Consider the following 24,133-nt stretch of genomic DNA (forward strand, 5'->3'; position numbering starts at 1 on the left):
TGAATCAGTAAATATTGGATTGAAACATGTCTGTAATTCATATTAATTAGAATTATACATTTCAGACAGCCAGGTTGGAAGACCAGTGGTGTATCTAGCAAATTTATAGGGGTGGCCATTGCCCCACTCTGGTCCACCCTAAGGTGGTGGTAACGCAAATCATTCAAAGATAATGGTAATAATGACTTGGGATATACTACTACTTCAATACTACAATAATAATAATAATAATATAAATAATAATAATGGAAATTATACTAATCAGTAATGTCATAATAAAAATAATTACAACAAATAAAACAAACCTAACAGAAAGACACTAAAACAGGAACAAGATATAATGAATAGTTCTCTATAATAAATCTTTTTTGTATAGTCACATAAACACAAGCTACTCGGCCTTGGAAATTAAGGATTAGCCGTTTCCCAGTTTCTCTCACTTCCTTTATATCAGGGGTGTCCAAAGTGTGGCCTGTGGGCCATTTGTGGACCCTGGATTGATTTTTTGTGGCCCCCAACTGCATTTGAAGAAGGATTTGGCCCACCTGTACAGGTGGCTGGTACAGATGGAGACTTTTTAGTTTTGATTAGGGCCAAATTTTCTTACAATTGAAACCGTTAGGTACAACAGAAAGTATTTATGTTTAATAACCAAATTTTGAAAAAAAAAAAAATCTGTCTTTAATTCATTTATAAAAATTGCCTAAACACATCAAGTATTTCCAAAGAAAGACAGACTCAAATCCTATTCTTATTGCTAAAAATACAGATAATTGTTGTCCTTTTTTATTTTTATTTTTTACTGTGCCCAAAATAATTTCATTTTTTATTTTGTTACTGTGTCCCTTTATTTAATATGGACAACATATTTGCAATAAATCTATCAAAATTAGCAAATCGGATAATCATGTGCAACACTCTTTTTAAGTTTTGGATCTACGATGATTTACACAACCCTTTCCCACAGAAAACCAGTCTAATTTGTTCCACTAAAGCAACAGGTAAAACAAAATTCACAATATATATTGTTCTGTGATTTTGGCGAGTTTTTTTATTGGATTTTTTGGCTCTTGACTACTTTTGACTTGACAATTTTGGCTTACTAAAAGTTTGGATACCCCTGCTTTATATGAAATAAACACAGACAGTAAAATGTTGATTCCTCTGTTGTTCAAACATTCAATCAAAGTCGGACTTTATTTGCTATGCAGACTTTTCAGTATTTTTTTTTTTTAAAAAGTTAGGTTATCGTATTTTTACCGAATAATAATAATAGCCCTGCGACAGACTGGCGACCTGTCCAGGGTGTTCCCCGCCTCTCGGCCTTTGAACTCCTGGAGATAGGCACCAGCACCCCTCTGACCCCATGAGGGAGAAGTGAGTAAGAAAATGGATGGATGGATGATGATGATGATGATGATGATGATGATGATGATGGTGATGATAATAATAATAATAGTAATAATAATAATAATAATAATAATAATAATAATAATAATAATTATTATTATTATTATTATTATTATTATTATTATTGTGATTATAAAATATATAGCAAAAATATCTGTGTACAACAAACGATAAAGAAAACAACTAAAAAAAAGGAAGAATAACTACAATTACATCAGAAAGAAAAAGAACCAACATATTGGCAAGCAAATAAAGTTTTTTTTTTCTACAGTGACACATTGCCTCAAATATTCCATATTTATTAAAGCTGCGGAGCGGTCAGAAACATAAACCAAACCGAAGCGTTTAAACGCGAGCGTGTTTTCCCAGCGGTACTTGAAGGCACCACGTCGACTACAGGAAGTCTCGAAACTTTTCTCCAGTCAAACTTGTTAACCGCATCTCTGAGCGCGCATGTCCTCCTCCTGCCTGCAGTCTGTGGAGGGATGAAGAGCCTCTGAAAGGTGTCAAGTTGCCATTGACAGCAAATTATTTTTGTTTCTTTAAATAAAACGAAGCGGTGCCGGGAGGAAGGTGGGTGTATATGCGACAGACTTGCCGCTAACTGACGGTGAAGACAGTTAGCTCCAGCAGCGCGCTCCCTCTCTCTGAACATCACGATGTGGGAACAGGAGGAATTCGCCAAACACTGGAGGAAGGAGTTCCCCGACGCAGAGGTGCCCCGAATGGACCTGAGCTCCGTGGACGACATCGAGTCGGAGCTGGAGTCGTGCAAAGCCAAGCTGAAGAGGCTCCAGAAGGCGCTGGCGGAGGAGAAATTCAAGGTGATTTACCTGCAGACCACCGTGGCCCAGCAGAAGAGAGGCGACGCGGAGAGGTTCGCGGGCAAGGACGAGAACTTCAACGCGGAGACCTTCGTCATCCCCAAGAGCCGCAACGCCAAGACCCCGCTGCGGCGGGACGGCGGCGAGGAGAGCCCCCTCTTCAGGGGGTCCGAGCCCGGAGGCGTCAAGCTCCGAGCGCCGGCCAACGCGCCCGGCTCCTGCGGCCGGGAACGGAGCAGGTTCATCGGCAAGACCGGTAAGTACGTCCCCATCCCCGTCCCGCCGCAGAAGCCCCGGAGGGCGGACAAGGCCGCCAACGACAACGACGAGGAGGACAGCGACCGCGAGTACGAGGACGCGGAGCTGAACGACAATTTCGTCCGGAATAACTTGTTGACGCCGAAGGGCGCGGGCAAGGACGGCCAGCGGACGCCCATCACCTGCAGGGACAACCTGCGGCCTTTCCGCCACAGCAGGGACTTGGACTCCGGGGACGACGGCCGGCTGTCCCCGTCCTTCCCGCACGTCCACGGCAGAACGTCCCGGGGCTCGGGCTACAGCACCCCTGACCGGAGGAGCGACGGCTACCTGAGCTCCGACCATGACGACGACTCCTCTGCAGGTAAAATGTTATTTGAAAAAAAAAAAAAAAAAAAAAAAATCAGTGCAGCTGATTATTCTCTGTTCATCTAGAAATATAATAGAGGGAAAGCCATTTTTAAGTTATGGCATTTAAAGTAAGTGCGCCGTGATCTGAGGGAGCCTGACAGCGAACGGTGCACCTTGCAAAAGTATTCACACCCCTCCGCGTTAGGACAGAGCGCGTTTTCGCCTCGTCTTCACAGCTGCATGCCACACTTTTCAGATTGCTGGTCCCTGCATAAAAGACTAATAAAGCACACCGGAGCTCGTCACTGTGACGTAACCAAATAAAGAAAGGTCAAGGGTTAGGAATAGTTTTCCAAGGGCTGCTGCACAGTTATTCGCCCGCTATGTCACTTTTTGCTCCCATCGCCATTTCCACATCCTTCAGGCACACAGGCCTCTACCTATTTTTAGACAAAGTCAGCTGATGGATTAGTCGCTTCTTCTTTTTTTTCTTTCTGGTTTTTAGTCTTTCTTGGCATGAAACACTTCTTTATTTAGAGTGGACCCAATGCTGCTGCTGCTGATGATGATGATGATGGTGATGTTGGTGATGCTGTAAAGCAAGTAGTTGGCAACAAAGTGAGGTATTATCAGCAGATTGGTAAAGAAAAAAAACATGATATAAAATAGCTGCATTAATATAAAGTGCACATCTGAATTGAGAGGTTTTGGGGGCGGGGCTCCTCGGTTCCCCTCACTATTCCCTGCAGGGCTCTCTGGTCTGCCGTTTTGTAGCCGGGTTTGAATTGATATCAGTGAAGCGGTCTATCCCCACGCAGTGGTCTTGGCATGCTGTTTACAGCGACAACATTAGATCTTTATTCTTTTCTTTGTCATTTTCTTGGTAGCTGAGATTGATTATTTATTTATTCCTGGCTTGTAGGCTGTGGCGGCTCTGTGACGAACGTTAAATGCGTTGCAGAAGTGCTTGGGGGGAAGAAAGAGCCCAAACAGTCAGATGGGTTCAGTGATGCGTTTCGGTTGCTGCTGGTGCATTTCCTATGAGTCAAAGGCGCACGGCTTCCTGGTGCAAAGTCAGGTGGGTGCTGTCTGACGTGACATCCTGTCGGCGCGGACGCACATCAGACGCCGCACGGTGGGAACGTCGCTGCAAGGAGCAGAAAAGTAACCCTAAACACGCCTGGCTAAAGTATTCCCACCCTTGAGCTTTCCCGCTTTTTGTGTCGTTTATTTGACTTTGTGTGAGCGCAGGGGAAAACGGTTGGTGCTCTGCTCAGACCGAACCTAACGGCACGCATCTTCCTGAGGTCGTTACGGCGGTGGCTGCATCATGCTGTGGGTACGTTGTTCTGCAGCGGGGCCGAGGAAGCTGCTCAGAGTTGATGTGAAGGTGGATGGAGCCTAAAAGCAGCTGAACAACAAGCCCGAACAGCCAGAGCTGCAGTGGGATGGTTTAGAGCAACGGCCCAATCAAAGCCCAGACCCAAGTCCAGTCGAGAATCTCAATTGAAATGTGTTGACAGGTGTGATCCAGCCGGTCTGACTGACCTTTTTTTTTTTTTTTTGGAATAAAGAGCAAAATCTGTATCTGTTAGATGTGCAAAGCTAGTGAAGGCATCCCCCATCCCTGCAGCCGTAACTCTACTAAGTATCATCGCCTGTGTGTTGAAGACAGACGTAAACAAAGCTTTTCAGATTTCATCTGTGACGAGAAAACCGAAAACAAGGCCTCATTTACGGTTCTCTTACACAAACATGCACTGCTATGCATTTCACACGGCATCTCTTCATTTGTGCTTGTAACCTGATTTAAAAGAAGCACAAGGAATGGGAATCCTTTTTGCAGATCACTTTTAATATATTGACCCGTTTTGCGACGATTAACCCAATAACGTAGCGGGTTTAGATTCTGCGGGGTGCCGTCGCTCCACCAGACGAGGAACGCAGCCCACTGGCATCGGGAGGCGGCGCACCCCGGCTGTTGAATGGGTGCCTGCCTGCCAGCCTGTGGCGCTTGACCTGATTAAAATCTGCATGTGCACGATACCTCTTCCTGCAGATCAAATGCTGTATCTTAATCAGATGCTGAACCGGCTCAGAAAAAGAAGAAAAAGTTCCCCAGAGCAGTTTGTCTGCGTGCTCAGATCTGACTATAAACCTGTTAACAGGCGTGACAAAAATCAATGGTTTAACAGTTTTTTTTTTTATGTTTTTGCTTTCTCTGCGATGTGCAGCTATGCTTTTCCTGAGCTAAAAGTATCCAGTGACTCCACAGCGAAATGGAGACTGGTTCTGAAGGGTTAACGATGACAAGTCTGAGGATAAATCTATCTTCATCAATCTGAGGCTTCCTTAAAAAGTGTGGTGATGTTGACCCAAGATCGTCTGCGGTCTCATGAGTCAACTGGAGGGGACAGAATAGATTGAGGAAGGCTGCTGAGAGGGCTTTTCGACTATCTATATATATATATATATATATATATATATATATATATATATATATATATATATATATATATATATATATATATATATATATATATATATATATATATTTGGCTGATATTACGAGGCGGACAGTGAAATTTCTATTTCTGGCCTGGCTTCTCAAGCGTGAAACGGTCCAAACGGAGACAAAGAAAGGAAAGCGTTGCAGAGATTTCCAATCACAGCGAATCCCTTTCTCTACCTTTGTAACTGGTTGGATCATTTGGGAAGGTATGGAAAAAGCAATCACTGTTAGTCTCCTAATCTCCTCCATCGTTGTTATCCCACAGGATACCGATGCTTTCCTCCGACGGCCGGGATAATCAGTGGAAGGACTTTAGTTTTGGCCACAAACAATAGAGGGCGTGTGGGTGGGACACAAACCCAGAAATTCCTGCCCGTTTTTGCCATCAGGTCGACGTTCCAGCGTGGGCTGATACCAGGGGTCAAAAAAAAAAAAAAAAAAAAAAAGCCTTTGTGTAATGTCTGTCTGCTGGGAAGCAATCAGCCATAAGGTCATGTGAGTCTCTGTGTGTGGTTCCTGATTCATCTCTGATTCACAGAGCTGCTGCGCTGCACTCTGAACTCGCTGTGTTTCCCGCATTGGTTCCTAGTTTAAGATTTTAGTCGATTTATTATTTTATTTTTTAAAGCGAGTCCTCCTCTCCGGTGTTGGTGGTACGGTTCGGCCAAGCTCAGTTTCCGGTTTTCAGCTGTTGGGCTGTTCTCCAGTCACAGCAGTCAAAGCGAGGACTTTGAGCAGCCTGTATCTCCACCAGGCCAAAACGGGGCCGCGTTGTTTGTGGCAAAATGATTTTGACAGTAAAGCAGGTGGATTTGTTCTGTGACCCACTCTCACATTCTGAAGTCAGGGCTGTTTTCTGTTCCTTTTACCAATCACGCACTTCTCTGTTCAGCAGGCCTAGGTTCTGAAGGTTACCACCCCCCAACTCCCCACTGCACACGCACAGACCTCTGACACCCTGACGTCTACACATGTTCGTGGAAATGCCGCGTTCACACTTCACGCCCTGCACGGTTTCATGCAGCGTATCCCTTCCTCCTTGAAACGCACGCGTGACGTCACGCTGCAACCACAGACTTCTGTGCGTTTTACGTGACAGACCAAAGGAAGGGGAAATATGCCTGGGATTCTTTTCCCAAGAGAAATCTGAAATGTTTGCCTTGCCGTCTGAGTTGATGCTTCAAAAATCCACTTTTCTCAGCAATTATAGCTTCAAGTGTTTTTTGCAGTAGGTCTCCACCAGCTTTGCACATCTAGAGGCTGACATTGTTTTTGCCCATTCTTCTTTGCAAAGTAGCTTGACCTCAGTCAGGTTGGATACATGGCATAAAGATCATTTTCAAGCGCTGCCACAGATTCCTGTTTGGATCCAGGGCTGGACTTTGACTGGGCCGTTGATGTAAGCCTTTCTGTTGTAGCTCAGACGGCGTGTTTGGGGTTGTTGTCCTATCCGGGCCCTCTGAAGGCGTATCAGAGTAAATGGTGCTAAATCTGACTTTTCTTTACAATGAAAATAATTGCACAGATTTATTTTTTTCACCCCACTCTACAATTATTTGCTATTAGTTGGTCTATCACATAAAATCCTGATTCAATTTGGATGTATTTTGTGGCAGTAACGTGACAAAATATGGAAGAGTTCTTGTGATTTTTTTATTATTTAACAATGTACTCTATATCTGACCCAGAAACAGGTGGATTGCACTTTTTCTTTCCACTGGATCTCGGAACGTTCTTCGTTGTTTCGCTGGGAGATGCTAATAGCCGTTAGCCACTTTTAACGCCTGCTGCGCATGCGCTGTACGTAATTCCGTCAAAATGGTAAATAAACACCAAAGGCTTTATTAACAAATTGAGCAAAAACAAAGCATAAAACACCAAAATAACAACTGTTGATGGATGGATGTGTATCAAGGCTGTTCTATTTTTGCCAAAAGTCAATATTGCGTTTAAAAAACGCAATAGAAAGATATACATTTGTAGACGAGGTCTATTTAAAGCAAGAAATTAACCTGTTTTTATTAATATATTTTAAAGTATTTTTATATTTTTATTCAAAACAATAGCTTGTTGAGTTAAACATCCTTGTTCAACATAAAGTGCAGAGTGCAGCTAATAAACAAGGGTATGTAAGAAACAGCTTTACCTTTTACTTAATCACCAGCAACATTCAGGAGTGTTACCACTGCATTAAGTGATAATCTAATAAAGTCTGATCCAACTGATGAACAGAGATTATCTCACTGACCTCTAATCAGTAAAAAACAAACGGAATTATTTATCTGTTTACAAAATATTGCCTGCTCTTGCATAATAAAAATATTTCTTCAGGTGATAAAACTAGAAAACTAAAATAGAACTGAAATAAAATGAACAAATGCAAACAATACGGTGGTGTGTTAACGTGTTTTCCCCCTTCCTCGTGTCTTATGTTGCATGTTTGTGACACTTAAGTGTTTAAGAACATCAAACAAATTGAAATATTAGTCAAAGACTACACAAGTAAACACAACATGCTGTTTTTTAATCTTTATTTTTAAGGGAGAAAAAAAATCCAAAATTCCGTGGCCTTGTGTGACAATGTGATTGACCCCTAAACCTTATATTTGAACACCCTTAGCAGCAATGAATTAAACATTTGCAGTAACTTGCAATGAGTCTTTTCCAGCACTGTGAAGGGATTTTGGCCCACTCATCTTTGTAAAGGATTGTTGTAATTTAGCCACGTAGGAGGGGTTTCAAGCATGAACAGCCTTTTCAATGTTATGCCAGGTCAGGACTTTGACTAGGCCACTCTGAAGTGTTCATTTTGGTTTTGGTTTTCAGCCACAACCCTGTTGCAATAAGAAATAAAACAGTTAATCTCATGATAAAAATTAATCGCATGATACATTTAAATGAGGTTGATAATTTCCATTTGCATGCGTGTTTTCCTTGCGTCTCCCTCTATTTCTACCAAAATGACCGGATGACAGACGGTCTCCATGGCTGTACTTAAGCAGAAAAGACGACGTTATTGAGCCACTACAATTCTATTAGCTGAAAATGGTCTCCAAATGGCAATAATATCGCTTATGGCAATCATTTCTGGAACAATTTATCGTCCAGTAAAATTTGTTATTGTGATAGAGGTTGACTTGCTGGTGTGCTGGCCGGCTTCTCCTGGGAAGGTTCACCGATTTCAATTTATTTCTTTATTTATGTCACCAATCCATGTTTTCACCATTTGTGGATATGGCTCTCACTGGTTTGCTGGAGTCTCAAAGCTTCAGAAATGGCGCTGTAACCCTTTCCACACCCATAGATTTCAATTACCTTCTTTCTTATTTGTTCCTGAATTATTATTTTTTTGGATCTCAGCATGATGCCTAGCTTTTGAGGATCTTTTGGTGGATGTCACTTTGCGGGGCACGGGACGTGTCTTATTCTCGTTAAATGTTACGTGACCAAAAATTGTGTTGTTGTTTTTTAATCGTGATTATATTGTAATTAATTGTGCAGCCCACTGTGTATCTGATGTGAACAAGGGTTGCACATCTCTCCTTTAGTAGAAATGAGATCAGAAGTGTATCCAGTTAACGGGAGTACTCTGTTCTAATAAGTATTTAGATTGGGTTAACACGTCATTTTAGACTTAAAGTCTTTGGGCTGAATGTCGGGCACAAACGTACCATTACAGAGCAACATGTTGAGCTGGGAAAATCATTAAAAACTGCTGCCTCTATTACACTCTTTAACAAGCAAACATAGTTCTTTATCTAAACAACTCTGTGTGAGATTTCATACCTAAACAATTAAAATTCTCTAAGATTTATCCATCTTTCAGGTAAAGTAAATAAAAGCTCAATCCCTAGGTACCAACCTTCCTACAATGTGTTTAAATCTGCTCCTGGCAGCGATTTAGAAACACCTTTTATAGACATTTTGAGCCTGATTATAATCTCATTGGAGGTTCAAAGTAAGCCATACATCTTAAAACTGTACTGGATGTTATTTCCTTTTTTTTTTTTTCCACTTGTAAATGCGTCACGCTACTCAGTGAGGTCATTGTAAACACTGTAAGCGCGCCCAATAGAGCACTGTTAAATTTATTAGAGATAAATTACAGGCAGTCTTCCTTTCTTTTTATTTGCTTTACGCGCAATTATGAAAGTCCAAATTTCTGAGCTCATGTTTTAACGAGCCTTAATTCAGCTCAAAGGTGTATGAATTTCAGAATGTTTCCTGGTTCATAGGCAGCAGGTTTTCTAAGTTTGAAAACAGCTCCGCTCATTTATATAAGCACAATAAAACCATCGTTGGTGTGAAAGCAAGGAGGCCTTTATCTCTCCATCAACGCAACAAGCCAAAACATGTAGAGAGGAGATTTAACACACAGCAGCCACATTCGTCTCACTCCGGACGCGGGGCTTGTTGCTGTATGAAACGTATTCTGCAGGACCGTCGGCACTGTGCCTCAGGAGAAGCAGCGACCCAAATCCACCCTGCTTGAATTTAGCATGCTTGGACTAGGGCTCGGTCCATAGCTGTGCTGGATATGACCGGGTGGATGGGAGCGTTTTAACCTATTTGACAGGAAAACGTTTCCTTGTTTTGATAAAGAATGGAAGACATTACAATGTCACAATCCCCTCGTCTGGAAACAGGTTTTACTATTCCCAAATTACCAATGAATAAATTACGCGTGTACGTTAATAGAGAAGTTGTATAGTAATCTAAATATGATTTACGATTTTAGTGTTTTTAAACTCCTCCATAGAAATGCGGTTAGGGAAATCTTGAAGGCTGAGAGTGGTGTTGTCGTTCCTGATGTTTCTGAGAGTGGGTGTTAAACATGAGACACCTTCCCGTTTCCCTCTGGGTCGACTGTTTCTGCGCTCAGAAAAGCAGGGCTTGTCCAAACCCGTCTTGAATTACATGTGCAACAGGGGAACTGTACTCTTTGGACTGAAAAGAAGCTTAGATTGTTGGCCTGGTTTGATCATTGACTCTGCACTACTAAATAAAAAGCTTAGACTTGTTTTTGGTTTTTATATAAGTTTATAAGTAGAATTAAGCTGTGATTTATAGTAGGGTGAAAGCTTTAATGTTTTAGGGGGAAAAAAACAATCCAGCTAGAAAAGCTGATGAGCTCAGGTGGGTTTAAGTTAGCTTCTGTGCGTTTCTTTCTTATCTTTCTGAGTTCCCAGGTGGAAATGCAACCAGAACGCCACCTGAATTGTTCACAAGTCATTTTTTTCAAAGTCTAAAAGTAAGACTGAAATTTTAATGCCTACATTTTTAAATTAAGATTTGATCTTTCAGTCTTTATCTCTCTATTTAAATAAAACATATCCTTTAACAATTTAACATTTAATTTACCATCCAATAATCTGTAAATACTGATCATTATGCTGATCAAACGCAGCAGTTTTGGTTCAGAAACTGTCTACCTTTCACTTTTCATTACATCAGATTGAAACTGTTGATAAGACTTGAGTCTCAGACCAGGAGTCAAAGCCAAGTCTTAAGTCTTTAGGGCTCAAGTCTAAGTTGAGTCTGAAGTCTTCTTTTTTTTTTTTGCAATCTATGTGCGACTTGAGTCGAAGTCTCGGGTGGTTCTCACACCTGATAGTCTGGTAGACTCGGTTCGAATGGGGACCACGTTGCAAATGTTCAGCTGGCGCGGTTTGCTTTCACGCTGCACTTTATCAAAGGAACCTGCGGTGGCGCTGCATCAAGAAACACGGAAGAAAAGAGCCTGGTCAACACCACAGCACAGCTCCCTTTAGCGGGAAAATGTAAACAAAATGGAAATGGCAACAGATTTTAGCCGTGTTATTGTGTTATTGTCACGTCGTCTTTTGGCAAGTGTGCCAGACCAGTGCGCTCAGCAAGAGCGGAGGACGAGGCAGAGGACCACGGGGACGGTTATATTTTACGCAAGGCGGTGAGACGGCTACGTATGAGGCGACAGGGTGTCACGTTTACACAGAAATCGAGCAAGGCATTTACAAGATAGGAGTTACTGCATTGGCGTTATTACAATTGTATTTACCCAGATTGCCCTGCCCTGTAGTCCACTTCCTGCTTTTGCAGTGGCCTCCGGTCCGCTTCGCATTCCCATATGTATTCAAACCTCTCCAGAGTTCACTCCAGCCGAACCGAGACGTAGGTTTTGAGGCGGACCCGAGTTTTGCTTTTTTGGTCAGCATCAGAGTTCAACTGGGCATTCACACCTCCCCAAACGAACCAAACTTTCTGAGTAAAGGAACCAGAGTTTCATTAAAGCGGACTAAACAGGTCTGGTGTGAATGCGCCCTGAAACTCCATTCGCCATCTCTGACTAGATAAAAACTGTTTATTGTCACTTCTGATATTTGTATCTCATTAAATCACAGAGGCGCACATAGTAATCTGCAACCGCTGGTTGAGGACATGTTTATGTAGTGTCTGACTTTACCACCAGTGGTTAGCTCTGCAACAGTAAGGGCATCGTCTTTCTGACTAGAATGTGGTCAACTCGGGTATAAAGCTCTCAATTTTATCACTGCGTACATTCAGAGCTTCACAAACAAAAAATGTGCTCTAACAATTGAAGCTTCCCCAAATAATAAAAAGCTTACATCACTACATCAGTGACCAAGTTGTTCAACTATCCTGCTAAATAGTACTCGCTAATTATTAATAATAAAATCTTTGGAGCAAATCAGAACTCAACATTATTGTCATTCATCTGCTAGGATTTTATATCTTGTTGAACTTAAACCACTAGCTTCCAAGATTGTCTTTAAAGACAATCAGGTGCATATCATAAAAATGAAAGAGCAAATTTGTGTACTGAAGAAAAAAAATATATAGTTTACTTTAATTTTGATATTCTTTAATATCTGTATGAACCAGTCTTGGAGCTATTTATATAGTTACAATCAACCAGCCAAGAAATTAGAATGTGCAAATTTCCCTTGATGGGTTTTCAGGTCATAGGCGGAAAAATAAGGAGAACATACGGGTCGAACCTATAGGAAACCAGAAATGGATATCAGCCAGGAAAATCCTGGAGGTTCTTTACATAGAACCGCTCCAGGAAAGCTGGATTGTATGCTGTCAGGATAATGATGCACAGAAATAGAAGCTGTAGCACGTTAAAACAACCTGAAATGTTTTTAGAATGCATTGCTTTGCTACAGCCCTCTGCAGGAGTCATATTCTGCAGCCCTCAGGGCTAACAGACGGGCTTTTTTCAGTCTTGTCCCTGCGTTGCCTTGGTGATGAGTCGGCGTGGTTGGAGATGGGAGACGGGCAGAATGTGTGCTGCAGCACCGGAGGACGAGATGGGTGCTAGTACAGTAGGGCTGAATGTTTCTACTAATACATCCGTGTTGGAGGTGTGAAATGCACGGTCAGACGCCGGCGGTTGTGATGCATCTACTCCAGGATTGTAGCAAGCAGTAGCATGCAAACAGAAAGAACCTAAATGCAAAATCTTCAGGACTTAACTGCATGTTTTTCTCTATCATGCATCATTTTATTACCACATGTAGTTTCCAAGTGATTTAGTTTTATTATTACCATAATTATTATTTCCATATGGGGGATTTCACTTTCCCCGGGCTTTACCTTCATAGCAAAAAGCTCCTGGTCTGAGGTTTGGACGTTTCGAGAATCGTGGGGTTTGTTCAGTGGTCGTGTACTGCAAGGCTGAACAGTCTGCCACAAGGGGGAATAAGGAGCAGTAAAGAGGTGATGACTCTGTTGGTGCAGCGTTCAGTTGGCCAGACAGTCTGTCATTTGCTGCTAAAATTGAATATAAAGCATTTGCTAAAGCCTCAGTTCCACCACTTTTGACTGCACACCACTCAGCTCCGCCCGCTTGCGAGAGTTTTTTCAGGGCCAGCCCAGGTTTCTCCGGCCCTACTCAAGATCAGGGTCAAAACGAGCGAACTGGAGAGGAAAACACCGGTTTTCCAGTGATCGGTCAAGGGGCGAGGAGCAATGAGAAGAGTTTTCTCAGAGGAAGTCCGGAAAAACTGAAGAGCGACGACATTAATATTAGGGACCACTACTGATGGAGTTGGTCAAACTGAAATATAATTTTACTATTGAGTGACTCCTGAAGGTAAAAAAAAAGGACACTTCAGCTTTCTGTACACTGTATCAGATCCGCGGATTTATCGAGGTTTTCTCTCATTTCACACTCACTGACAGCCGTTAAGTTTAGTCTCTGCATTGTCCATCCATCCACCTCATTTGGTAGAAGGAAGCGGAAGTCGGCCTTTCTGGTAGAGAACAGCCAGAGGGAGCAGCGGCCTCGCTCTCGCACAGGAGCACACTGAAAAAAGCTGGTAATAGGAACGCCTGAAAGCGCTCCTCGCTGACCCAGCCACCCACAGCCTGAGCGCCAGCGCAAAATCAAACCTATAAGAATTATTTCTCTGCAGTTAAAAATCTTTTGAGTTATTACATCTGTATTGAGATCTGTACCTGTTTAAAATGTTCAGCGTTGGTTTAAACTCACTCTGCAAACCGAGTTCATTGAAATTGTGATTTTGGTTGCATGCATAAGGGGCGAAGTACTTTACTCCTTTCCCCCCACCTCAGTGCGAGCCGCTGGCATCATCAATAGGAACAGACTTGGTGAACGAACGCTGTAAGATCCCAAACTTTTGTAGATAATAGAAGATGTTAGATATAAGGGGAGAAGGCCAAGGATCGCTTTATAGATGAGGATATGGCAATGGTTTAGTCTTTGCATTGACAGTGCAGACCATCCAACAGTAGAGTGCAACATACAATGTTGACTCAGACTATCGAGTTTTGTGATGAATCTTGATGCTCTGTCTTAAACTCTGTCCAGAGAATTTAAAAACTTTTGAGTTTCAACCTCAGTTTCTTTTTTACCAGCTGTTTGATACGAGAGTTAAAGATCTAGATCCCGAGGTATTTGTATTCAGACACTAACTCAATCTTCAAAACCCTGCAGAGTGGTGATAGATGGAAAATTCAAAGTTTAATTTAGACTTGGACAACAGTATACATTTTATTGTTTTTGGTTTTTTTTAGCATTAAGAACTAATTTAGAACTGTAGAAAGTTTGCTGGACAGCATTAAAGGATTGTTGGAGCTGATGAAGTGCCTCTTAAGGTGTGGAACCAACAGAATACTTTACAGCGTCATTGACAAAATAGAAATCAGTGTTCGATACGCTGATCAAGATTATTAATACAAAAGGTGAATAACCATGGCCCCAAGACTAATGGCTGGGGAAATACCAGAGGTGTCAAATAAAGAAGTACAAATACTTAATTACTTTACTTAAGTAGAAATTTTGGTTATTTCTACTGTACTAGAGTGTTGTTGTTTTTTTAGCAAACTTTTTAGTTTTACTCCTTACATTTTCATGCAGTGATCTGCGTTTTCTACTCAGTACACTTTGAAAACAGCCTCATTACTTCTTTCAGCTTGTTTTTGTCCCGGCTTGAGCGTGAAAGATGTCATAGCAAAACTGTTGTGGCACGAAGATTTGAAAATCCTTCAAGTCAGAATCAATAGTTAAATCGTGTCCTAAAAGTAATGATTCCTCACTCTTTATAGTCCGAGTCTGTGGAGAAAGCAAAGTTCTTCTGCTGCAGGTGACACTGTTCATGAGGGAAAATGCTACATTTTACGGGTCCCTCTGTGCTAGACACACCGTGGGACTTTGTCCAGTTATGACAAACTAAACCTGACCAGGTGACCTGTTCTTACTTGTATCATTGGGGGAAATCCCCCCAGGGCCGTTTGGAATTGGAGCAAAGCTCCCTTTACAGAAAGTCCTGTGATGCAACGTGTTTCTGCTGACGACATCAGACCCAGTCATCAACTGCTGAAACTGTGGCGAGGAATGCAGGCATTTAGGAAGCCATGCCTTGCACAGTGGAGGCTTACTGAATTGTGCAAGAATTTACTTTCTCTGTTATGTTAGATGCATACAAAGTTAGACAGAATCTGCTTTTTACATTTTATTTTAACTTGTTTAGGAGTTTCTACTTAGGTTAAACGTGGGAATTGAAGGAGAGCTTTGTTAACTGCACCTGATTTTCCCGTCGGCTCCTTATTTATGGGACTTTGACATATTGCCCTTTCGTTCCTAAAATCAACAAAGGCGTGGACCTCCCATGGCTTGGTAGTAGAGACAGAGCCATGCATGCTAGAAAGAGGAGTTGGAGGCTACACGCCATCTAGACACAACAAAAAAATCCTTTTGCTCGCTCTCGTTTCCCTAAATGCTGGACCGAGCTGATCTGCGGTTCACTCCTCCGTTTTCAGGCTCTCTCCCTTCTTCTTTTTACCTCGAAATGAATCACAACTTGGATTTTCAGTACATGGATGTGCGGCACAAAGTGTCTCTTCCTGATTGTCGAGAGATGAGCAGCTGCAAGATTCTGTGAGTAGGTGAGAGTGGTGGTTTTCCTGTCAGTTAACTGATTCACACACCCCCACCTCCCACCTAATAAACAAGAAACCACGTTTTAACAGAAACGGCAGCGTTTAGACAAAAGTCTGATTCTATAGTCAGAGGTGACCCCAGTCCCTTTTGGGGTTGGCTGAGTGCTTAGGCTGCCATGGAGACTCCAGTGTGGTGCATTTGTGGGGTATGTGCGATAGGGGTAGGACTCGCAGAGCCCATCGTTCTTCTCTGAGGGCCTGAAGTAAAGTCTCTGTCTTTTTTTTCTTTTATTTGTGCAGCTGTTTATACGTCATCCTTATCCACGATTGTTTCAATGTTACTATACATCCGGGAGTACACTTTACAAACTATACGTCACCAAAAAAGCTGGGATTCCAGGGTGCTAACTGCATCCTGGCTGGTAATGTAACTACAACAGTGTCTAAAAGTGCAGTGAATGGAAGCAGCTAAAAGTCTCTCTTTTTCTACACGCATTGCCAATGTTCGAGGTTAGCTGCACCACAGCAACCCAGCAGAAAAAAAAAAAACACGTTAGTAAAGCTCTGAATCTTACCTCATCATACAGTTTCCATGCGAAATAATGTTTGAGGGCAAATTTACATGCATCTGTGTTACCGCCTTTAGTTAGTTTAAGGTTATTGCTTCTTTTTTGTCCGTATGATGCATGTAAGAAGACAATTTGTACATTAGTTTCTAAGTGCTCTTAAAATGATTTTTATTTCTATATCTGGGTGTCCCAACAGTCAAAAGACTAACAAAGATAACTAAATAGCAGAAATTGCATATTTTTAAAAAATATGGTAGAACGGTGTTAGTTCTTGGATCAACATTCAGACTAATCTTCTTTCCTGTCGTTTCAGACTTTGTGTCTGTTTGTGCTGGTTTACTCCCTATACTGGGTGAGCAAAGGAGCAAGATGTCCTTGATCATTCTGCGCCACCGTTAGCTTTTAGTATAATAGGATAACCCTAAAACCATCTAATACAGATATTTCTTTGATGTTTTACCAAAGCAACATCTTTAGTTGGCCGTTGCGTACTGAAATAACTATGCAACCTTCAATGGAGGAAAAAAGAAATCCCTAGATAATGTTGGCATGCTCTATATTTGTTTGTGGACCACAGGCTCTCTGTTATGTCTTGTTCTGAAGTTTTTGACTTTGCTGAAAATACATTTAATTTCTTTTAAAAATTACTGTTAATTTCCATACACTTACATTCATTTCCAAGAAAAGTTTGCAAGTTTAAAAAAAATCCCTGAAATTAACCTCTCCTAAGTAGGAAGGTGCTAAGCAATAAATGGTTATAGCATACACCCTTTCATTAACCTTGAAGCTTTCTGCTTAAACTATAGAAGGGCTCTACCATGTTAGATATGTAATTAATAGGTGAATTGGTAAATAACGCTATTACTTGCAGTAAATAAAGAAATGTTAATTAAAAAGTGTAGATGTCCTTCTGATCTGGTTTTAGTGCAAACACAGAACCCATATTACATATATAAGAAATTTAAGTTAGCTATTCCATCTCAGTAGCAAAGTTGAAGTGGTAAAGTTGATTGTAATCGTGTGGAAAAAGGTAATCATGATTAAAAAATTCTGATTTCCGGAAAACAATAATGCTAGTTGATGCCGGTACGGTTTGGGATTGCTACTTTTGCTGATATTTTTTATTTTTTTCCTAATGTTGGTTTGATAAGAGCATCAACTATATCGATATTTTTGAAAATATGACCTCATGCAATTGTTGTATATGGCTTGCAGTGTGGTTGCTCCACTTTATGTAACCGTTGTACTGAAACAGCCTATTTAAAAGTGGGTAAGTCTTACTTCTAGAGTAGTCTTTAGGTTTGGAGGTCTCTGACCGTATGCAGTGACAGACAACATTTTTTAATAATTATTTATCAATCATGATCTCAATAAACACCACAAATTCTGGTGATAAAACTGAAAGTCCATATAGCCTATCCCTACTTCTGACTGCCCTCTGCTACTTGTGGTGTTGAAACAACTTAGTTTTATTTTCCTAATGACTTGACCTTCTTAAGCTTTACACATTGCATTGAATGTCACAAAATATTATTACTCGCATAGAGAGCCTGATGGCATGGTACGTAAAATAGTAGCAAACATGAGTTCAGACTTATACCATGGCAGATTTTTAAATATAAAAACTAATTACTTATCAGCATTGTATGTGTACTAGAAATAGCCACAGCGGCTATAACCTTTCTAGCCGGAGAGTGGAGCCTGGACGGCTGGAAATAACCTCAATCTCACGGTCTTGAAACGTCTCTAACGTTTAAAGACCTGCAAAGCTGCTTAGAGTTCACATGTACCTATGCTGTCTGGCGAGACTAACCTGTGGGTTTATATTATTCACCTGAATCACGTTGGCGTTAGCGGATATGGCTAGCTCGGCTTGGGTAGTTGATCCCAGAAGAAGCAGGTGCTTTGCTGTGTGTGATTAGGGCTGGGCAATATATCGAGACTTTAAAAATAACAATTAAAAAATAAGATTATACTGTAATTGTTCATATTGATATGGTTTATGTTGCGTTTAGAATTATTCTTTTATGTATTCCAGCAGGTTATTTTTCATCTGTTTCTTATATTTATCTACAGCTCTCTTTTAAAAAAAAATACGCCTGTGAGACGATTTGGGATGAAGCTTTGATTTAGAGATGCCTTTTGTTATGGATTTATGAATACATTAAGATAAATATCTTATTTCAGCCTTAAAATGTCAATATCATTTTTGTCTGTCTATGAGGAACATGATTAGCAACAGTGGTTGATGCAATGAAATTAGCGTGTCAGACACTTGAGAAGCCAGAGCATAACGCAGCAAAATCAACGACTGAAATTTTAAAAAAATATTTTCTCTGTAGTCTCAGGCTCATTGACACCTCATGTGGTAATTGTTAAATAATTGACCTGTTGGATGTAGTGGCGTGTTATTTTGTACGCGGTTTAGATTCAGCTCAGTTTAGAATGAGGGATAGAACCAAATTGTTTACACGTTTAAACCCTAGAACTGACTTATGACAAACTTAGCTTTTATAATCACTGTACAGCCAACACCAAACTGAAAGTCTCATGGCAGCAGTTGTTCAGCCTGGTTTTTTTTTTAATAACATGACAAACAGATTCTGATGCTGAGTAATAAACAAAGTAAATGCCTTTCACATAACTAGCCTACTTCTCCTTTTCAGTCTGAATAGATAAGCTCTGACAATTATGTGTGTTAACGCAACATCTTGATACTGAATGATCGTTGCTTAAATTTTTATTGCTCTTTTTTTCATTCAGTTCAGTAATAGACGGTTATTAATTTGATTATATCTGCTCTTTCATTTACAATAACCATAACTTTGGAAGGGCCTTTCTAACCTTATAAGACTACAACTGTCTGAAATTCACCAGAAAACACACTGGTCACTTGGGTCATCATAAAACCCTGGCGATATTATTGATGGATGCTCACCATAAATTCATATTTTGCTCTCTCTGTTTCTCGTCTGTGCATCTTTGTGAGCTTTGGCGCTGTGATCTTTGTGAGTTCTGGGTTTCTGCTGCAGTGAGACATCATCCAGCAGGCAGAATGTTACATTTTCATGCAAACTGTGGACTCATGTCATAGTGATGCTTGGCTATATTAATGTTACACACACCATTATTGCAATAGTGCAGCCCTGCTGACCACATGGATCAGTTTGTGTTTTACTCTTTCATTTTAGCTTCAACTCTTGCTGTTTTCTTATACATTCGATGGAATCAAGCTTCTTTTGCGGTCGTAAAGTTTGAGTCCCAAACCGATCATCAATGCTTAGCTCCTCTTGATAACGCGGTAAGGGCAAACTTGTCATAGCTCGCTGCCTTCTAACTTACAAAAAGAGGAAATCAGGTTTCTTTGCATTGAGCAATCTTTTATGCGTGGCTTGTTTATTTTTTTCACCTCTTTTGATTTTTTTCTCAATGCGAAGTGACAGCGGCAAGGCTGAGACTCACACAGTCAAATGTTTCAGATGCGTGAAAAAGAAAACGTGGCTAGATCATGAATGATCTATTTCTAGATTTTGCAACAGGCTTTCCCTCAATAAATTTGCATTTGGCGAGGTCAAAAGAGGCACAAAACAAGGTCACGAGCTTAGGTTATCACTATGGCGGCCTAACATGATGCTTTTCAGCATAGATGCTGAAACCTTTGAACCATATGCAGGCAGACGTGTGTAATCGGCGCTCATATGATCGCTAACAATCATTGACCATGCAGTCTGGATCTTCCGTGCTGGTCATCCTAACAAACCGCTTTCCTGAGCTTTATGGTCGCGGAGTTTTCCTGAAGTCCACCCAGCTCCCATGTTTCGCTGCAGCCGTGCCGTGTACACGTACCTTTTTAAATGAAAAGCTTACAAATCAAGATGAAAAATAAAACGGTACCCAAATTAAGCTTTGTGTGATCACCAGCGGCATGTGCACATGGAAGCTTGTTTTTAAGCAGGAACGTTTAATCTTGATTGAATAACGTTTGTGTGTGGTGTGTTGGAGCAAAATGGCTAAACGAATAGAAAAAGTGATCATGACGTGTCCTGTATGCGGCAAGTTAGACCGACAGCAAATTTGATGGATTTTTCAGAAAAGTCTGGCTAATAGCTTTAACAAGCTATAGCCTCGTGAGACCATCCTGATCTCGCGAGCTTTCAAGGTTTCACTCGCAGATCAGTCTGGCTACTTTCCGTTAAAGAAAATTTGGAGCCGTTTACCAAACGAACGTCCAATCAGCGTTGGCTTTGAGGCGGGTTGAGGTGTGACGCAACGAGAAGCGCGACAGTTCAGTCTAAAGAACATGGCGGCTTCAGCCGATGAAACTAGCGTTAGCGTGGCTATCGAGCAAGTTTTATCGGAATTACAGAGTGTTTCTTTGCTGAGCTAACGAGCCTTTACCTGCAGCAGCAAGAGTAGCTTGGCTTGTGGTTGTGTTTTCGCGACGACGAAGCATGTTGACGAGTACGTGATATGCTTCGTTGATCTGATTGGTTTATTTGGCCCGTCTATCACCAACATAGGCCAATCAGCTAACCAGTATTTTCGCCCCTTCCCAAAATGACTTCAACGGAAGGTTTCCAGATGGATATGCGGAGCAAATCTATCTGGCGGCGTCAGGTTAAACAAGCTATGCCTTATAGCTAAATCCTAAATGTAAAAAAAATTAAAATAAATCCTCAGTAAGTAAGAACAAATGGAGAAAATCACCATTTAGTCGAAAACTTATTATTGAGAGCAGATTATCCGTCTCTTTTACTACACGGACAAATCAAGAGATATGTGGGAAGTGAGTGAGAAAGTTGGGAGCGTGCTGTTTGCCAGGCTTTTATTCTCCCTGCTGGTGTGTGAATCCTCATATTGACAGCGTTTACCGCACCAACTAACTGCCGCGTTCAGGCATCAAGAAATGCTGATATCCTGGACCGACACCTAAAGGAGCCGGGCTGAGCTTCTGGGCCTTTTTAGATGCTGTACCACTGAAGGAAATGTTCTGATGAGCTCTCCTGCTTTTCTTTTTTAACCCTAAAACCTGGAGACGGTCCTTCTCTGCCGTACGAGACCCAGTGTTCCCTCAGGCTCTGTCACTGCAGCCCGGTGGTGGCTTTCTGAAGTGAGCCGCCTCTGTTGTCTACTCACACATTTGCTTTCGCTGTTGCAGCACCTGCACTGGGAGCATGAATGCATTCTGTGCTTTCTCTGCTTCACACTCCGGTGGCTCTAATCTTCAAGACATCCTTTTGCTACGGTTATCGCTTTCACTTCCCCCACTTGTTTGGAGGAAACGGCAACAGTTGGAAAGATAAGAATATAGATGCAGAATTTGCGCCTCTACGCCTCCACCAAATAGTTTTTGGTAATACGTTGTACCAAAACAGCCGGGCTGGAAGCGGCCCCGTTGTGCTCGTCTTGAAGTGCGTGGAGGAGAAGCGGAAACAGCTGATTGGGTTTCAGGTCACCGGGGCGCCTGGTGTGGGTGTCTTGTGTCAGTGTTCACAATAGCTTAATGGAAGACAAAAGCCACTAAGTGGACCTAGGCCAAGAACTTTCTTCCTCTGACTCCATTCTTATTCTCAGACACAGTTTGCCGCTGACCTGTGCTTACCCTGAACTTCCCCATTAGTGTCACGGCCATTTAATGGCAGTGATGCCGGTTTTAGTCACCCTCTCAGTTGCGGGAGAATGAAGAAACTTGAGGATCAGGTTCTGGCTGCGGTGGTTCTGTCATGAATGGTGAATTGGGTCAGCGTCTACTACTGCAACCTCACTCCCACAACCAGACACTCCCCAGAACCCAAACAAAGCAAAAGGAAAACGGTAACGATCTAAAACATAATAATGATATACTTGATCCGGATGTATGGATGGATGGATAGATCGATAGAGATATAGACATTAAAAAAAAGTCCTCTTTTATCCACACATAAACATCCTCTCTAATTAACGGAGGGTTTGGCCTGTTTATGTTATTGTGTTGTTAATTTCAGCCTCAGCTAACCAACATGGCACTGAAAACTAGCATAAAGATGTCATCAATCTCAACCTGAACATTAAGTTGTTGGTACACTGAGATGTGGTTACCACTCTTTCTCTGCCCTGGCAGCATAACGCTTTTTTTCTTTGTGACGTCACGCTTTAAGTCGAGCTGTTTTACAGGTGGTAAGCTTTTGACCAAGTTGACGAGAGGTTTGGATAGGGCTGGGCGATATGGATTAAAAAATAAATCTCTGATTTTATCGTACCAAATCCGATTAATCGATTTTTTTTTCCCCCTCCTTTTTGTTTCATAAAAAGAAATTAAAGAAATTATTTTAAAACCTTGCTTTATGTCAAGCATTTCGTCAGGGAGTTGACCTGAATTCAAAGTGCAAACTAAAAACAAGCTGTGAAACATGCTTGTAAAACAAGATGGCAGCCGTGCCATTATAAACAATAAAAAATATAACAAAACATTTGCTGCTAGTGGTATTACACATTGAGCTAAGAACAGGCTTCACTGCACTTGTGAACTTCAAACTAAGTAAAAAAAAAATAAGTAAATAAGTAAATGAAGTACCTCGTATTATGGTAAAAAAAAAGTTTCTATTTAACAATATTTTGACAATACATTTGCCTAAACATATATTCAGCATCACATGCTGTTCTCTTCATGGAAACCCAATGAGTGTATTGGCAAAATAAAATCCAGATTTTCCAAAAATGAAACCTTACAGAATTGTAAATTCGAATTAATCGATTAAATTGATTTATCGCCCAGTCCTATAGGTTTGGAGTAAAAGCATTTTAACAATGGCATACATTGTGGTTTTAGATGTTTGTGTTAATACCATCATCCCATTGAACCAAGGTGTTTTCCTGCAGTGTTATTGCACTGTGAGATTTTCTTACATGCCAAGTCCACTTAAAAACAAAAACAGAGTCCTTTAATTCATAGCCAGATTGTAACTTTATTTGTGCCTTTGTATATTTGTGTTTTACTTCTCGTGTTGCGGCCCCTCTACTCTCAATGCATATGGTTCTTCTGAGTCGAGGGCCATATTGCTCATATCTTGAACCCTGGTGGAATATTACGTGTGTTTTGAAATGACGATCGACTTGAGATCTGTTTTTCAGAGCTGTCTGCCTTAGAGATGGCAGCCAAACTGAAAGCAAGCTTAAAAACCGGTGGATGTGGACAAACCCTCTGCTGGAGCCTTCACACAGCAGCTTTCATTCTCGTTTAGCGCTGAACCCGGACTCCGCAAGCGTTCCATGTGAGCGAGCAGTACCTCAGCAGCATAAAGCCCACGCAGATGCAGATAAAAAAGCAGCGAGTTTGTAAACCACATACCCAGACCAGTGCATTTATGCCACAAGAGACGTTCAGTAACGCTGCTGGAGCTCACACTGAGTTGTAGAGACTTTTGTCTTGTCTCCAGATGAATAGAGCACCCTCTGGTGGCCATATAAAGCAGTTATTTTCTCTGCTTATTTAATCCTAATTTGATAAAAGTTATCATGTTGACAGAAATGAGCAGAGATGTGCTTTTGATGCATGTTATCCAGTAATGCAAACATATGGCAGCACTTTGGCACAAACTGCTGACTCTGAACCTCCATAATAACAAAAATTCATATTTCTATCCATTGGCACAGTTTGACTAAAGGATGCTGTTCAAATATACTTCCCATTTTTACTTGAATGTAAACGTTACAAGTAAACAAGAAATGCTTTCAAAATTCAGAATTTCAACTACAAAATCCAATATGGCTGCCTTAGCTAGTATAAAACGTATTAAACCCCCTGATAAAATGCAGTTATTTGG

The 24,133-nt window shown here is 41.3% G+C and overlaps 1 protein-coding gene across 1 annotated transcript in view; it reads left to right on the top strand.

Annotated features, from left to right (window-relative positions):
• The first annotated feature begins 2,069 nt into the window (after positions 1-2,069).
• abr (ABR activator of RhoGEF and GTPase) overlaps positions 2,070-24,133 on the top strand; it is a 156,380-nt gene continuing 134,316 nt past the window's right edge. The window contains exon 1 of the mRNA XM_012871243.2: positions 2,070-2,856. Within this exon, the coding sequence (XP_012726697.2) occupies positions 2,070-2,856 (787 nt within the window). The remainder of the gene's footprint in view (positions 2,857-24,133) is intronic.

The sequence above is a fragment of the Fundulus heteroclitus genome, chromosome 11 (assembly GCF_011125445.2).
Source record: "Fundulus heteroclitus isolate FHET01 chromosome 11, MU-UCD_Fhet_4.1, whole genome shotgun sequence".
NCBI lineage: Eukaryota > Metazoa > Chordata > Actinopteri > Cyprinodontiformes > Fundulidae > Fundulus > Fundulus heteroclitus.